The sequence below is a fragment of the Rhinoraja longicauda genome, chromosome 6 (assembly GCF_053455715.1).
Source record: "Rhinoraja longicauda isolate Sanriku21f chromosome 6, sRhiLon1.1, whole genome shotgun sequence".
NCBI classification, from domain to species: domain Eukaryota; kingdom Metazoa; phylum Chordata; class Chondrichthyes; order Rajiformes; family Arhynchobatidae; genus Rhinoraja; species Rhinoraja longicauda.
Window position 1 is genome coordinate 61,604,106 of NC_135958.1, and position 17,458 is coordinate 61,621,563.

General features: G+C 40.4%; 1 protein-coding gene across 4 annotated transcripts in view; it reads right to left on the bottom strand.

Annotated features, from left to right (window-relative positions):
- sdk2b (sidekick cell adhesion molecule 2b) overlaps positions 1-17,458 on the bottom strand; it is a 599,240-nt gene that overhangs the window by 17,699 nt on the left and 564,083 nt on the right. For all 4 annotated transcript variants that reach the window (XM_078401132.1, XM_078401131.1, XM_078401133.1 and 1 more), the window contains one exon: positions 1,113-1,242. In XM_078401132.1, the coding sequence (XP_078257258.1) occupies positions 1,113-1,242 (130 nt within the window). The remainder of the gene's footprint in view (positions 1-1,112; positions 1,243-17,458) is intronic.

Here is a 17,458-nt window from a genome sequence, read left to right on the forward strand (position 1 = left end):
GAAAAGGCCTGTTTCCGCGCTGTATATATATGATATTGTAGTGGGCCAAGTAGGCCAAAATAACGACAAGTAGGCAAGGTTAACGAAAGCGTGTTTACTGTATCTCTGGAACTCCAAAAGGGAATGAGAGTCATGCGGTCCTTGACCTTTATACTCCCGGCCGAAGTCCGCCTCCTTGGCTCGACCCATTCCCCTGCCGAGGGGTCGTGAGTGGTATGGCCCGACCCTCGGGAGCCGCCACAATATATGATATATGATATATAACGTACTAGAATTAATATAGACTATTTTTTAACAGATAAATATTTTTAAGTAAATTAGATATGAACTAAATCGAAATCCCAAATAATTAAATATAGACTGAGTGGAGAGTCAAGAGAGCCAAGATTCAAGAGAATTTTATTGTCATACTAGACAAAGTGGATCTGTTGGGCCCAAACCTCTCCTGCATTGGTGCAGCACCCACTCCTCCCCCACTCCCACCTCCACTCTACCCCACTCCCCCTCCCTTCTCCCCCTCCCCCCTCCCTCCCTCCTTCCCTCCCCTCCCTCCTGCCTCAGATATGTGGTGATGTCAATTCTAATGTAATGCTCATCAAAGACAACTGAAAATACTACTGGAATTATGAAGTGGTTTTTAAACAGTGTAGTCCACATGACAGTGGTATCCGATTAGATTTCCAGATGGTATGTTCCTTACGACAATGATGCATCTTACCACTTTTAAAAAGCAGACTCATGTTCAAGTCTGAAGCATTGTCCCGACCCGAAACGTCACCTATCCATGTTCTCTAGAGATGCTGCTTGACCCGCTCAGGTACTCCAGCACTTTTGTCTGTTTTTTCATGTTTACTTTTGGTCTGTGTAGCCAACAGCACCATATTTATTGCCATTGGGTAAACATTGGGTAAAACCTTAAGCATTTAATATGACCTTTGAATTTGACAGTGAAGGGTGGGTATTGTGTGCTTTGTAATTCTAGATTTTTATACATGGAACACTTGTAACATTGAGCACAATGTGAATCATTGTTGCATACTTCCAAGAATACTTCATCAATCTTGGATAATCTTGGATTTTGCAAAGAATCTCAGTACCTGACTCTTGCTTACCTGAGAGTCTGATATTTCAGAGGGTTTCTCCGTCAGGCTGCTGCTCTCTGCAGGGATCAGATCATTGTACTTTGTGCTGATGTCCTCGTCTGAGTAATGGAGGCTGCCAGGGCTTGGCCGTGGGGGTGATCTGTGGAAATGAGACACTTTTGAAAGCCTGTAATAACCCTTGATATTTAAGTCCATCACATATTTAATCAGTATCGGTTACCCTGTTATGAACCTAGAAATGAAAGAAATACTCTCAAAGCAGGGCACACCTCACGTAACACCACTTTGAAAGCACTGAGTTTTGGAAGATCACCAAACAAGTTTCAGGAGACTGTTAATGTTACATGTTTTTGATTAAAACGTCAATAAAGTTAGGACTTCTGAGCGTCCAGATTAAACCTGCCATTCGAATATCAAAAGTTATTTCTGGAACTTTAGAAGGTCTCTGCAAAGTAGACAATCTTGGGATCAACATCCCATCATCAGCTGGAAATGACTTTGGGAAGTCTGTGAAGGAGCTTCATTAATATATGCATTTCATTCATTACGAGTTCGGTGTGTTACATTGCCACTTATTTACAACTTTCCTCAATCTTAGACAAGCAAAGTGAGAGCTTCCATGGAGGTAAAGCATTCCGACGAGGAAGACCTCAAAGTAAATCTGAGATCTGTCCTGAGTTGGTGAACGTCAATCAGAATAGCAGAATCAATGATAATATAGCAGAATAGGTCTTACAATGGGCCTCTGGTCTCTTTGGTTCAAAAACGCAGTTTATAACTTCATTACTATTCTATGATTCCTGTCGTAATATGTTCTCCCATCATGCTGCCAATGTTAGTGTAACTTGCCTATAATCACAGGAATAGTACAAAGCCTTCCTTAGAAAATGCAACATTCCTGCTGACTCTTGGGAATCCCCGACCTATGACTGCTCGATGAGAAGCTTTCAGGATGGTAGACACAAAATGCTGGAGTAATTCAGCGGGTCAGGCAGCATCTCGGGAGAGAAGGAATGGCTGACATTTCAGGTCGAGACCCTTCTTTCAGGATGGTGTCATCACCTTTGAATCCATGTGGCAGGAGTACATGGTGTCCAGTGTGAACAACCTCTGACAAGCTACCCTCAGCCCTCTGATTTTTAATCTGTGTGAAAAGAAATAATTAATGCACAGCACAATTAATATAAAATAGCACAATGGTCTAGGTTACTAATAGATTGTCTGGTGTGGTTTTAAATGCTAGAGGTCTGGAAAGTCTCACGGTTGGTCTCGAATTAGCAGGTTTTGACTTGAACAGTTTGAGTCATGCTACAATTCTAATGCAGTGCCAATGTATTAACAATGGAGAGAATAACAGAGCAGGATTTCCAATCTTTATAGCTTTCAACTGAACCCAGCGGTTGTACCCAGCATGTAAAATTGGCTATGTGATTGCCACCATGCAACTTCTGTCCAGATACAAGTGTGAGGAATGGTAACTTGGATAAAGTCTCACGGTGGCAAGGATGCTTGCAATGGCATTGAGGGAGCTATCATATCTAAAGGGGTCACATACAATTTCTTGAGAGAGAAAAGGATTCACAAAGAAATGGTAAGTACGAGGTTGAGCTGAGAGACAGGATCTTTGGCTCATCTTGTCTCTACTGTCCATCAAATACATCCACATCCAAAATATTATTACTAAAAATATCGATAGTAAGGCTTTTGCCATCCCTGTGTCCTCCCGCCTATGATTAATTAGTCTTATTTAATTCAAATTAAGTATTCTGCTTTGATATTTATCACCGGAAAGGTTCTGTAATGACTTGAAGATTATATCCCAATCTTGCAGTGAATTTTTTGACATCAGGGATTATACATTTACTGCTGTCGTGTGTTAATCATATTAAAAAACTCAAAACTATGACATTTTTCAATGTGTGATTCAAAAAAATCAATAAATTATGAATGATTTCTATTTGAAACTAGTAGATTGCTCCATTCATTCTGGACTGAAGACCACCAGGTTCATGAACAGCTTCTTCCCAGCAACCATCAGGCTCTTGAACACTGGACAACACTAACCTAATCAACTATGATCTTATTGGACTTTAATGTCTCTGGTTGCAATACGGACTTTGGTTTTGCACTATTATGGTTACGGTTGTTAACTTACTGATTGTTGTTGATTATTACATATAATCAGTATATTATTGTGTTTTTAGGCCTGTTCAGCTGCAACAAGTAATAATTTAATTGTCCTGTTGCAGGTACACATGACAGTTAAACTTTCTTGACTCCTGACTATGCTTTACGCAGTTTATTTACGTCAACTGCAGCAGTCAGTGATACAGTCATAAACAAATGCTGGTTGTGTGGATGTGTTGTCACTTCCAACAAAATCCTGTGTTCCCAGTAATACCATCTGGTAACTGAATGACTGATGTTTATATCGTTGAGATTGAAGCAAACAACGTTTGCAACTCAAAGTATTTGAATATTTAGGTGTGGCACGACACAATGATGGATCAGCACCACACCAATGATCTGAAAATATATTTTGGTATTTCATAACAAACTCCCCCCAAATTATTAAATCTTACATGTGTAAGAATTTAGTTTTGCTATTCTTGGGGACCCCATGCATGTTTATTGTCGACAAGGGTTCAGCATGCGGTTGTGGGTCTAAATCCTCCCTAAAACTCTCGTCTAACATTCCAGAACAGCAAGGAATTGCTGCACTGGTGGAGTCATTATCTGACATTTCAGATATTAAATGAATGCTCTATTTGCTCCCAAGGTGGGGCAGAAATTATCTCTTGGCTCAGTGCTTTCTTGGCAGACAGAAAGGTACCGGTAGGCAGATAACATTTCACGCAAGGCTATTGGCTGGAGCACATCAATCTAATTTTCAACCTTTTAGAGGTGCCAGCACATCTTATCAGTGCGTACCATCACAATAAACGTACTGCATGGCACAGAAGCACTGGTGAATGCTGCATTGTAAGAGTTGTTACTTCAGTTATTAAGCTGAAGCTTTTGAGCTCTCTCAGGTTAATGTGAAAAATCCTTTGTTTTTTTTGAAAAGTCAAGGAGAGTTATCCTCGGTATTATTATCCATTATTAATTATTTGACCAAAGTCATTAAAATAGCTTGTTTGGTTTATTGTTTGTTAGTAGGAACTTTTCATGTACAAATAGGTTGATGTGCATCCTATATGCAGGTAATAAAGCTAAAGGGCCTGTCTCACTTAGGCGATTTTACGGCGACTGCTGGCGACTAGGCTGTCGCCGAACGTTCGCCGGGGTGTCGCGGGCATGATTGTGAGGAGTCTTCAATGAATCGTAGCAGATCTTGGCGTGTCGCGGAAACAAATTCCAGATAGAAATTTCTCAGCGACAGCTGGCTTGTCGCCAGGTATCGCAGCTTATTGCGGGCGCTGTCGCATGCTGTCCCCAGGTTTGCTAGGTTGTCGCAGATGCATTCAGAAGCACATAATATTAAATTAAGAAAAGGCACTTGAAGATACCAGAAGATAGTTTTGTTTAACCAATTTATTTACCGTCAGAACATTTGACAGGTAGATTGGAGGCGACAGTTTGACGGTCAGGTAAGCGTGGGAATTTCGCAATGTTTCCGAAGACGGTGTAATCTCTTAGCCAGGTGCTCGTTTCACAAAAAAAGTAACTTGTATCGTCCTGACTTGGCATTGTCGTGGTCATTGTCGTAGGGTAAAAGAAAATGTTGGCGATCTGCTATGACTTTGACAGTCGCCGGCAGTCGCCTTAAAAATCGCGTAACTGGGACAGGCTCTTAAGAAAGTACCTAATTTGCTGGAAAACACTTAGGGGGTGGTGATGCTGTAAAAGAAGCATTGTATATTCAAGGCTTTCTTTCTTTCTAAATAGTTTGTAGAAACTTGTCAGTGCAGGTTGAGTGGTTAGAACATCATGAGGGATCCTGGGCTTTATGAGTAGAGGCATAGGGTACAAGAACAAGGCGCCCATGAAGAACCTTCATACAACACAGATTCAGCAACAAATAGCAGATCCAGTTCTGAACTCAGAAAAATCTAATGTCATTTCCTGAACAATAAATGACTGTAGAAAGATCATTTCATAGGTAAATAATCCAATTACTGATGTAGGTGATGTTTTATATTCTGGTTACCTTGTAAAACGGCTAATTTATTGTAGTGTTGTCTGTCATATATTTATTTGTGCTGTTGCTTTAACTTGTAGATAGAGTCATAGAGTCACCAACATGCGTCCTTCAGCCCAACTCATCCATGCCGACCAAGATGCCCCATCCAAGCCAGTGTTGGCCCATATACCTCTGAACTCTTTCTAGCCATATTCCTGTCCAGATGTGGTTATTATATCTGCCTCAACCACATCTTCTGACACCTTGTTCCATATTTCTACTACCCTGCCTGTAGTAACGAAGATTCTAGAATTAGCATGTGTAATCAAGGATTGAATATTGTTTGGGAGTTAAAAAAAATCTTTACTCTTTAAGTAGTGGTATAGGATCTTTAATGTCCACCTGAACCAACAAAACACCTATATTGTATTGTTCTTCAGACGCTTGCTATAATTATTTTATTTAATTGAATAATTACTCTTAATTAGTGGAATATATCCTGTATCCTGTTGTTAATAAGCACTATGAAACATATTATTATTATTATTGGGACACAAGGAACTGTAGATGATGAAATCATGATTAAAAAAACAAAGTGCTAGAGGAACTGAGCATAGACCCTGAATGTGTGATGACTAAATCACAGTGCATACTTGCAGCTTGGCCACGATCACAAAGCTCAACAATGTCTCTACTTTCTTGAGGCATTTGAGGAAATTGATGAGATTTGGTATGTCCATCCATTGTTTGGAATACTCCATCCAGTCTCCACAGGTGTACAATAGAGAACATACTGACTGGTTGCATCACAGCCTAGTTCAACAACCTGAACGACCAGGAATGAAGGAGCCCATAGAAAGTGGCAGACATTGCCCGTTCCATCGTTGGAACTGACCTCCCCATCCACTGAAGAAATCTACTGGTTCAAAAAGCAGTCAATATCATCAATAAACCACATCATCCTGGCCATGCTCTCATCTCGTAATTACTGAAGGGAAGAAGGTATAACTTGAAAACCGTGACCACTAGGTTCATAAACTGCTTCCTCATGGCCTGAAGAAGGATCTCCACCCGAAACGTCACCCATTCCTTCTCTCCAGAGATGCTGCCTGTCCCGCTGAGTTACTCCAGCTTTTTGTACCTATCCTCACAGCACAGCAATTGTCAGGTTCTTGAACACTATACAGCACTAACCCCTCGCAACTATGAGCTTTTACAGACTATGTTTTATGTTGCACTATCGACTTTGTTTTTTGCACTATTATAGTTACCTTGTATTACAGTTATTGTATTATTGATTATTTTATATTATCTGTGTTATTGTGTTTATTGGCCTGTTGAGCTGCATTAAGTAAGAATTGAATTGGTCTGCAGTCAGTACATTTGACAATTAAACACTCGACTCTGAAGCTGGGGTGATGTCAGTAATGGAGTGTTTATTGAACATTTTAAATTAGTCCCCTGGATTAGGAGCAGCATAACAGGAAGCTTGTTGGAATTGAGTTGCGGCATTGCATTGAGAAATGTTGGAAAAAGTGTTGTGACATAGCTCTGCTTGTGAGCAATCTGTGTTGAGCTTAGCTCCGTTGTGGATCCATTGGATCAGATCACAGCTTGCATGCCATCATGAAGCAGACTAATAATACTGGCTTCCAAACAAGCATCCCCTACCCCAAAGCAAAACTTTCAATTTGAAGGGTTGTTCTTTTTAAAGTCTAACATTCAATTGGATTATGGTAGTCATTTAAAAATTTGTCTTGCAAACTCGTTCAAGTCTATTTACTCCGTGATTGTATTTGGCAGACATCATGTCTATAAGATGATGAAAAGTAAGTTATCTGAAATATGTTAAGACCTCAACAATTTGGCTTGATAGCTGCTGATTTAGATGTTTGAAAAAGTAATTAAGTCAATTATTTAAACTTAAGCCAATTTCAGGACATCTGAAACTTGGCACTAGTTGATTGTGACCCTGGTAAGGAGCTAAGGACAGCATGTTCCCTCTGTGTTTTATTCCCCTGAACATCTTACATCTTGGTGTAATTGTACAATTTCAACATTCCCAGTTTAACAGCTCTAATCAGAGCCATTGTAATGATGGTCACACATACAAGTTGAAACCCTCAGTTTGAGTTTGACCAATTATCCAAATATAGTGGATAAATATAATTATAATAAATATAATTATAATAAATATAATAAATACAATTATCCAAATATAATCCAAATTTGGGCGGCACGGTAGCGCAGCGGTAGAGTTGCTGCTTTACAGCGAATGCAGCGCCGGAGACTCAGGTTCGATCCTGACTACGGGTGCTGCACTGTAAGGAGTTTGTACGTTCTCCCCGTGACCTGCATGGGTTTTCTCCGAGATCTTCGGTTTCCTCCCACACTCCAAAGACGTACAGGTATGTAGGTTAATTGGCTGGGTAAATGTAAAAATTGTCTCTAGTGGGTGTAGGATAGTGTTAATGTACGGGGATCGCTGGGCGGCACGGACTTGGTGGGCCGAAAAGGCCTGTTTCCGGCTGTATATATATGATATGATATGATAATGATAGTGTGGAGAGAGTTAGCTGTTTTTTACATATCAGTATGCTTCTAAAATTCCTTAACAGCCCAAAAATAATTTGTTCTTGTGATTTGTATGTGAGGATTGAAAATTAACTCAGATAATCTAGAAAAAAAAAGGTTGGTTGGAAATGTATTTATTTAGTTCTGTAAAACAGCAGCTTGCTGCAGTTTAAAACTTCAACCAAGAATAAAAGAGGAATAAACATTTCCCGATATCTTAGTGGCTATCAGCAAGGTCATCTCATCATTGTTCAGTGGGTCTTTCATTCTCCCTGGCAACTTTTCCAATTAAAACTCCTTTAAATGTCATTGACAGAAATACCACATACAAAGTTATTCTGCAGTGAGATGTTCAACCTCACTGATCTGAGAAACAACCTTTCTTATTCACAAGCAAAAAGCAGATTTCTCCTGAAACTGTTCTTTTTTAAGGATCAAATTAGTTACACAGTCTATTAAATTGTGCAGGTCATGTTGTTTATATGTCTGACACCAGATTCCAGAAACAGGATCTCTATTTGATTTCCATCATGGGAATAGATTGCTAGGCCATCAATGGAATAGTAGAAACAAAGAACTACAGATGCTGATTTATAAGAATGTGCTCAAATCCGCCTTTAAAGAAAAGCAACATCCGCTTTGGTATCTCTACACTGAACTGAAGTGGAGAAGGAGTATTCAAAATGATATTGAGAACCTTGGGACCATGCATCAGGAGCTGTACTGTGATGGGAAATGGTCAGGAACTGTACTGAGAAAGGAGCAGGAGGAATGGTCCACCTCACTTATGGAGAACTTTGAAGTTCCCAGATTGGCAGAACCCACTATTCTGGAGTGAAATGAAATTATCCTCAATCTTGACTGTCTGCCTGAGAAGAAGATTCAAACTGCTTTCTCTTCTCTGAAATCCGTTAAAGCCTACAACATCAAACACACGTGTCAGGAACATAGTGCTGAAACTAATAATGTGGTTCCGTGAATCACAATCACCATTACAATCTTCACAAACAGCCTGAAGAGTAATAAACAATGCTGTTTTCGTACCAACACGGTATGAAGCTATTTCCTGGGCCTCTTCTGTTGCAAAATAAAGCTGAATTAAGCTTACTATAGCTTGCATTTCCAAACAGAGTATTGTAACCTAAGGTTGACACAGACCAGAGTATTGTCACCTAAGGTTGACACAGACCTGTGTAGGTCTGGACACGATCGGTGACATGATGGTGGGAAGATTCCACTGGTGGAGACTGATTGTGTGGAATTCTCCATCATCATCGAACTTGGAAGAGCACAGCAGAGCAACAGGCTCTTTGGCCTACAATGTCCATGTTGAGTATGATGCTAAGATAAACTGATCTCCTCTGCTTGCACGTGATCCTTATCCCTCTGTTCCCTGCATATCCATCATACCAGGGGTCCAAGTCTCATTGGCTATGCCAGATAACTTGGCATTCCTATCCATTGGAATGGGGATTCCTGGCCTGAAGATTAGATGGGAAAAGATAAATAAGGCACGTTCAGTTAGTCACCTTTTATTTGAGCTTTATTTTAATCTTTAAAATTATTTCCTAATGTTTTTAATTATTTGGTTTACATTGACATTTAAAAGCCGTTCAAGCAAATCCTTCCAGCTTTGACAGGATGTGAGGTTTCCCCTCTACAATGCTGTCAGGGTATTCTGGGGGAAGGCTCTCAGCAGTGCACTGCTTGAGGCCCATTCCCAACAGGGGCTTTGTGACCTTTCAGGACATTTCTTGTGTTGACGAAAGGGTTGGAGGCTGGTGGCGATGGGGGAGGTCAGCTTGATCCACTCTCTACATCTGCCCGTGGTAAATGCAGGTAGGAAGAGCTGTGGGCAGAGAATGGAATCGAACTAGATTCAACATGAAACATATTGTTTTAAAAAATGTCCATACTTCATAATTCAATTTAAGATCTAACAGATTGATAGATTTAATTTTGTTTATTTATTGTCACATGTGTAGAGATACAGTGAATTTTTACAGAGTACTCTTAGGTCAAGCTGATCACGTGAGGGTGTGTGACATATCCAGGACATTAAATAAATAACAATACTCTCTATGTAAACATTATGGGACACTAAAGGTACTCAACAGTTCCCAAGGACTGAGGGATCACATAACAACCTTAAATTTCCTGGCACACAGCAGCTCACTAAACCTCTAATCACCCGATCCGCATTTAACTGCAGGGAATTTTTTGGTGCCAGCTACCTGAATGAAGCTGACCCCAATGTGTTTTGTGAGGCCCTATATAATTCAGGGCTTTTTTATCACAAGGAGCATCTCATGCCAGGACTGCAAGAAGCCCATGGCCACAGCAATGCCTTCATTTTAGATCAAACCTCACCCCCATAAGCCATTGCTAGCTGTTAAACTGGAACACAATCAAGTATTTCTGAAGACATAATAGACCGGAGATGCTGGAGTCTTGAGCGAAACACAAAGTGCTGGAGGATCTAAGTGGGTCAGAGCATCTGTGGATGGAATGGATAGATGGGTTTCAGGTTGTCTGATCATTTCCCATCGCAGATGCTGCCTGATCCGTTGAGCTCCTCCAGTCACATATATTGAAAAACATTTCAACTGTTCAAATGATATTATTAGTTTTGTGAAGGTAATATAATTTATGTAATTCTTCTTAAAACAAATAAAACCATTAAACAAAGACTATTAAATTGCAAGTAATTGTGTCTGTAACTTACCTCTTTATCTTGCACGTGCCTCACCCAAGGTGATTTGTTTTGATAAATCTACACCTGCCGTGTGTTCAGCAGAAAGATTACCTAGTGTAACTGCTGTGAAGTTGCAGGAATCTGATGTTCTGTTGCTGGACACCACAGGTGGGAATCACTTAATAGTATTTCTTAGGAAGTTCAGGACCTTTTGAGTGGGAATCTCAAGCCTCGTGACAGTTATGTCAAGAGTGTTTAATTGTCATATGTATGGCAATAGAACAATGAAAATCTTACTTGCTGCAGCTTAACAGACCCATTAACGTAATAACACACAGATAAATATATAGAATAATCATTAATACAACAAATGAATAACTGTACTATTAGGTAACCATAAAAGTGCAAAACCAAAGTCCATTTATTCACAAAATGCTGGAGTAACTCAGCAGGTCAGGCAGCATCTCGGGAGAGAAGGAATGGGCGACGTTTCGGGTCGAGACCCTTCTTCAGACTCGACCCGAAACGTCGCGCATTCCTTCTCTCCCGAAATGCTGAGTTACTCCTGCATTTTGTGAATAAATACCTTCGATATTGTACCAGCATCTGCAGTTATTTTCTTATAAAACCAAAGTCCATAGTGCAACCAAAGACACAGTGATCAGAAATGATGATAGTTCCAAGCAGGACTGCTAACATGTTCCAGAAATGACCTAAAAATGTCCCCTTAGCTGCAGATCATAAGGGGAATAAATTATCATGGTTTTAGACCCAAATGGAGCATCAAATTAAAAAAAGTTGAGATCTTCATAAAATCTTAAAAGCCTGGAACTGTTTTCCATTTTCTATGGTTTTATATGGTGGATGGCATGTCCAAATGAAATGAGCTGTTAGTCTGAAGATGTAGGATTGATACAGTAATAATAAACCAGTGGTAATATGAAATAGTTTTGTATACGTTTTCATTAAAAGTGTTACTTTGCATTTTTAAATGCTTAATTCCTCTGCAGCAATAGAATTAAGCATGTTTTCTCCTACTACACATATTGAGTTTATCACTTTTACTCCTAAACAATCCCTAACAAACAAAATCATAACGTACTAGATAAACCTGATTCTAGTTGAAAAATGTTTCTCATCAAATTCTTCGACTGTTGACAAAAAGGCTGCAGTTATAGTACGGCAGTCTTGTTTTCAAGTGCTGTAGCATATTAAAATGCCACAATAGTAAAACAAAAATGTGCCTGTGGTTTGGAGAAGAAAAATTCGAAGAGAAATCTCCTCATTTTAAACACAAAGGTCCTTTCAGATGGAAAGAGTTAGATGTGAAAGCTTTCAAAAGAGGCTCCAGTTTCCCTGCTCTCCAACCAATGATGGAGGTCCCCACCCCTCCCCCATCCTGGCTGCTGGCCAACATCATCTGGCTGGTCTTCTGTGTTAACCACAAATCCTTTTCCCCTCGTCTGTGACACGGCAGAATGCCATCCCACGTAGTCACCATGCAGAAAAAAAGCAGGCTTTGTCACACAGTCACAGAGAGGCTGAATATGTTTCAATTCTGGGGCACTCTAATTTTGCTTTGTACACATCATTGAATCGTTTGCTTGAATATCTTACTTGATGTACGAATAACATTGGTATGAACTCAATTAAAGCAGCAACTGAATTTTGACAACAGTATTTGCCTTCAGATGATAGTCAAATTGCAAATCTTTGATTGTGCAAGTCCTGACATGGATGAGGAAACAAAGATTTGTTCAGTTTGTGTTGTTTACCAGCTTTGAAACCATTCACTTCTGAGGATTCAGGAAATGGAAGCTTTCATTTTAATTGATATTGTTCAGTGATTCAGAACTCAAACTCAGTTTGTTAAGCTAAGTTCAGCAAGGCACAACAACACAAACGTAAATTTTCTTTGTAAAAACAATGCATGGGCAATGAGTTTCTATTCAGGTACCTGTTTGTATCAGGAAGTAATGGCCACTTTTCCATGACCTGAAATGACCTGGAACTTGTCCACTAGGTTTAGGGTTTATTGCAGTAATGCATTACAGATCCCCTACCCTGCTTACAAACGCCCGACGTAACAAGTCAAGTATATTTTCATATGCACAGGTTTGGTCAGGTAAAGGAACAATTAAAATCTTGCTTGTAGCAGCATCACAGACGTAGTCAATGGCAAAAAAGCATAAATTATACATAAAGTACACATAAGTTCTACAAGACAGTTCTACAAGAAAAAGGCTGTGCAAAAAAATATACTAATACAAAAATGACATAATTAGAAAGAAAGTCCAGAGATTAAATCAGAGATAGATACATTCTTGATTAGTACGGATGTCAGGGGTTATGGGCAGGAGAATGGGGTTAGGAGGGAGAGATAGATCAGCCATGATTGAATGGCGGAGTAGACTTGATGGGCCAAATGGCCTAATTCTGCTCCTATTGCTTAAGACAGTGCAAGAGGTGCTCCGTAGGGTTATATTAGATTAAGGTTGTACAGAGTGGTTCAAGAACCAGAGGTTGTAGGACGGTAGCTGTTCCTAAACTTTCTGGTGTGGGACAACAGGAGTCTGTACCTCCTGCCTGATGGTAGCAGTGAGAAGAGGGCAAGGCCTGGATGGTGGGGATCCAGCATCGACATGATACCAGATGTCACCTTCTTGAGGCAGCGCCTCGTGTAGATGCTTTTGATGGTGGGGAGGGCAGTGCCCGTGATGGACCAGGCTGGGTCCACTACTTTCTGCAGTCACTTGCAGTCCTTGGCATTGGAGCTACTGTTTTGTAAGCCAAGATGCAACCTGTTAGGATACATTCTCCTGTACATCTGTTGAGGTTCGTTAGAATATTTGGAGAAATACCAAATCTCTTAAAATTTTGAAGAAAGTACAGGTAGTTTTAGAAGGCACATGAAGCTGAGCAGAGCTGGGAGCACTGAGCAGACTCACTCCTCACTCACTGAGTCAGTAAGGATGCTCTCCCATCATTGCTGTTCCTGTGACCCTCTCCCACACACAGTTCATATTCATCACTGACTTATGAACAGTTCAGGTTACACAGTTCTCAGGAACGGAACACTGTTGTAACCTGGGAACTTCCTGCGTATTGTTGTATTGGTACTTTGTATGTAGGATGTATCAATGAGATTACATTATGAATGAATTGACTTCATAATACTGTGAATGTACAAACTGGACAACACAATGTATGTAAAAAAAGCCAAACACTGTTTTGTATTTCTTGTATTTTTTTAATGACTTATTTCACCAAAACACTGGGAAGCACTAGAGTTGTCCTTTTAAGAAGTCTTATTTCAGAAATATGTTTTGGTGGTGGGGAAAAGATTATTCTCATTTATAACACTCCCTCTAACTGAAGACGGTTAGAAGTTACAAGGCTTGCTAAAATATTTTCAGCAAAAACACAATTAGCTTAGAGGGCGAGTTCCTGTCAATTTGTCAGCTACAAGCAGGTTCTGCACCTTAGCACAGATGGATGGCTTAAAGAGGAAACATTTATAATTTATTTTATTCACAGTGGTGTTAATCCCGATAGTTTTGTTAGTCACAAAAACCCAGCCCAAGGCAGGAAGCAGGTTAGACTGTTTGGAGTTACCACAGTAATATTAATTAAAATTGTTGGCCGGCACAGTGTCACAGCTGGTAGAGCTGCTGTCTCACAGCGCCAGAGATCTAGTTTCATTCCTGACCTTGTGTGATGTCTGTATGGAGTTTGCACGTTCTCCACGTGACCACGTTGGTTTCCTCCGGTTGTTCTGGTTTCCTCCTACATCCAAAAACGTGGGGGTTTGTAGGTTAATAGTCCCGCTGTAAATTACCCCTAATGCGCAAGGGGTGGATGCAAAAGTGGGATACGAAAGTGGGATAACATAGTAGTGTGAATGGGTGATCGATGGTCAGCATCAACTTGGTGGGCCGAAAGGCCTGTTTCCATGCTCTATCTCTAAGCACACAGATGCTGGTGGTTACATAGGATGAGCTGCCAGAGTAAGTAGCTGAGGCAGGTACAACAACAAAATTTAGACAGGTACAGGTCCAAAGGTTTAGAGGGATATGGACCAAACATGTGGGACTCAAGTGGGACTAGTTTAGACAGGGTATCTTGGTCTTCTTGGATGAGTTGTGCCGAAGGGCCTGTTTCCAAGACTCTGTGACCCAAGAAAATATAATTTATGGCCAATTTAAACAGTGACCTGACTTGCCCATTTTCCATTTCTACTCCTCTGTAACTCCCTTCTAATGATCTCAGAAAATGTCATTCTTCTGGCACATTTCAAGCTTGCCACTTTGAACTTCCTTTCACCAATTAAGCTTTCTCAGCCTTAAATGAATTCCAGTCTTTTCCCCCATTCTCTGGTTTCTGATATATTTAAATGTTTAGTGAAATAAAGCTATTATTTCAAGCTTGCCGACAATGAAAAGGGATGAAAAAAATTTGATCATGACTCACAGGAGAATAATAAACCTTATAAACATTAACAGCCCAATGGCTACATAATAAAAAAAAAGTAAAGATCAGCCGTGAATGAGTGTGATGGCTGCTCTCCAAGGAGCGGTGTGTGATTGAATGCGAATGCTCACTGTAGCAGTCACTGAGACCTAGTGGTCACACTCCCTAGAGCTCTCCTCCAATAATTACACCGGACAGACAGAACTTGTACTTAAAATATGCTTGGCAAAAAAAGTGGACGCAGCCAATTGAAAGTAACATTTCTATTCTGCGTTACTAATCTGCAAGACAGTTGACGATCTATATTCATGAAGTATTTTCTCGATATGATTATTTAATCTCCCATCCCACAGGAAGTAATTCTACGGTTGGAATAACCAGGTTGATGCATGCAGACTCAAAACATGGAAACGTTGAGGAATGTAGCCAAGCATACATCATGATCTCAAGATTAAATGAAAGACAAAAAGCATGGATAACAAATGGGGCTGGAATACAACTTTACGGGATGTATATTAGATGCTGGAAGCTCTGGGCAAGTCGGTCAGCACCTTTAGCAAGGAAACACGGGAACATTGCCCATGTGGGTCTTTGCCAGGAAGCTGAGCAATTAACTGATTAAACAGATGCTGCCACAGATTTCAGCATAATATGTTTAGTTTAGAAATCACGGCATCTGCAATATTTTATATATTTAAAATAAACACAGGACAAGATTAGCCGAGATAAGTAAACTGCTGCAAGTACGGGTTTGCCCATGACCCCAGAAGTTCAGTATGTGCGAGGCTGACAGTTTCTTGTGCTCAACTCCTTGTGGAGTCCGCAGGCTGGATAAACTGCGCTGCTTTCCATCTGCATGCGGCGATGCTGCACTCTGTATCCATAGACCTGATGCAGAACCAAGAACTCCATGAAAGGACACAAAGGGCTGGAGTAACAGCGGGTCAGGCAGCATCTCTGGCGAACAAGTGATGTTTCGGGCTGGGACCCTACTTCAAGAACTCCGCAAATTGGATTTGTGAAGAACAGATGTGAGAGAGCACTGCAAGTAATTCCATTGTTCACTTTTCAAAGTTCATGGCATTTCGTTCAATGTCCTAATTGTTCTGAAGCGTTTGTATATGTTGATACTGAATAGTTTTGAAGTGCGTGTGAATGTCAGATGCATCCAACAACCAGCGAAACAGTGTGCAGAGTTCCCCTGCTCACAAAGTTTCGTTGAGCTGCTTTGTGGGCTGGGCTTGTTTTGCCCTCAACATGTGGCTATGTTTGTGTATATTGAGTCTCACTACTGGAGCGAGGCCACGGAGCAGTTGGTTGACTTCAGGGGGTTCACAGAAGGAACCTTTGGAGATGTTTTTAGGCTGGCAGAGACCACGGATGGCTTCCATGGGAAGGACATTTTATCTCATTTAACGCTGGAAAACTAACACAATGTTTAAAAACTGGCCTGTACCGCAAGGTACGAAACACAAAAGTAAGGAAATATTTATTGTGCAAGGTTTGGTTAGGTCCCATTGAGCCAACTGCGTGGAGTAGTGGTCTTTGCATCAAAGAATGGGCTTCCTCATGTAGATTCATTAAATAGTTGTACAGCTAGGAAACAGGCCCCTCAACCCAACTCGTCCATGCCGACCGAGATATCCCATCTAAAATAATCTAATTTGCCTGTGTTTGATCTATATCCTCAAAACCTTTCCAATCCATGTACCCATCCAAATGTCTTTTAAACGTTGTTATAGCGCCTGCCTCATCTAGCACCTTTGGCAGCTCCTTCCATGTACCCACCACTTTCTGAGTTAAAAGAAAACTGCCTCTTGGGTTCCTATCCTGTCTCAACTACTTCTGTCTGAAGAAGGAACTCCACCCTAAAATCACCCATACACTCTCCAGAGATGCTGCCTGACCTGCTAAGTTATTCCACTACTTTGTGTCCTTTCGTCAACTACTTCTACTTATGCTTCAAATGTTTTTTTTACATTTGCAGAGGAAGCAATGCCTGCAATACAATAAATGTAAACGTGGTGAAGAAATAAATTCCAAACTTAAAGAGATGCTCGTAGGAAGGAGAGCCACATATATGTGTAACTGAAAACATAGTGAGGTTGTTTCAACCAAATTCATTTGGAGCAATTGCCTTTTGATTTCTATGTAAAAGTAAGAGCCATGAAACAAATACTGATGATTCAAATAGCTGTGTAAAATGGCCATGATTAAATATCGCAGTCTGTGGAGACAGGTGAAGTGAGGAGGTGCTGACCATTGTGAGATGAATTATTGTGCGTGCACGTTTAAGGACTATGTATACTATGTGCTATAACATTTGATATGGTATTAGCCCAGCCGCTTCCATCAATTTAGTTGCCTCTAATACGTGACATTTTGTAAAGCTAAGTCCCAATTTCACAATTTTTTGGTGATCTAACTTAGCATTTGTGCTTCATGCAGCAACTATTTTCTACAACAGAAATGCCTGATGTCCAATTTCTAGGC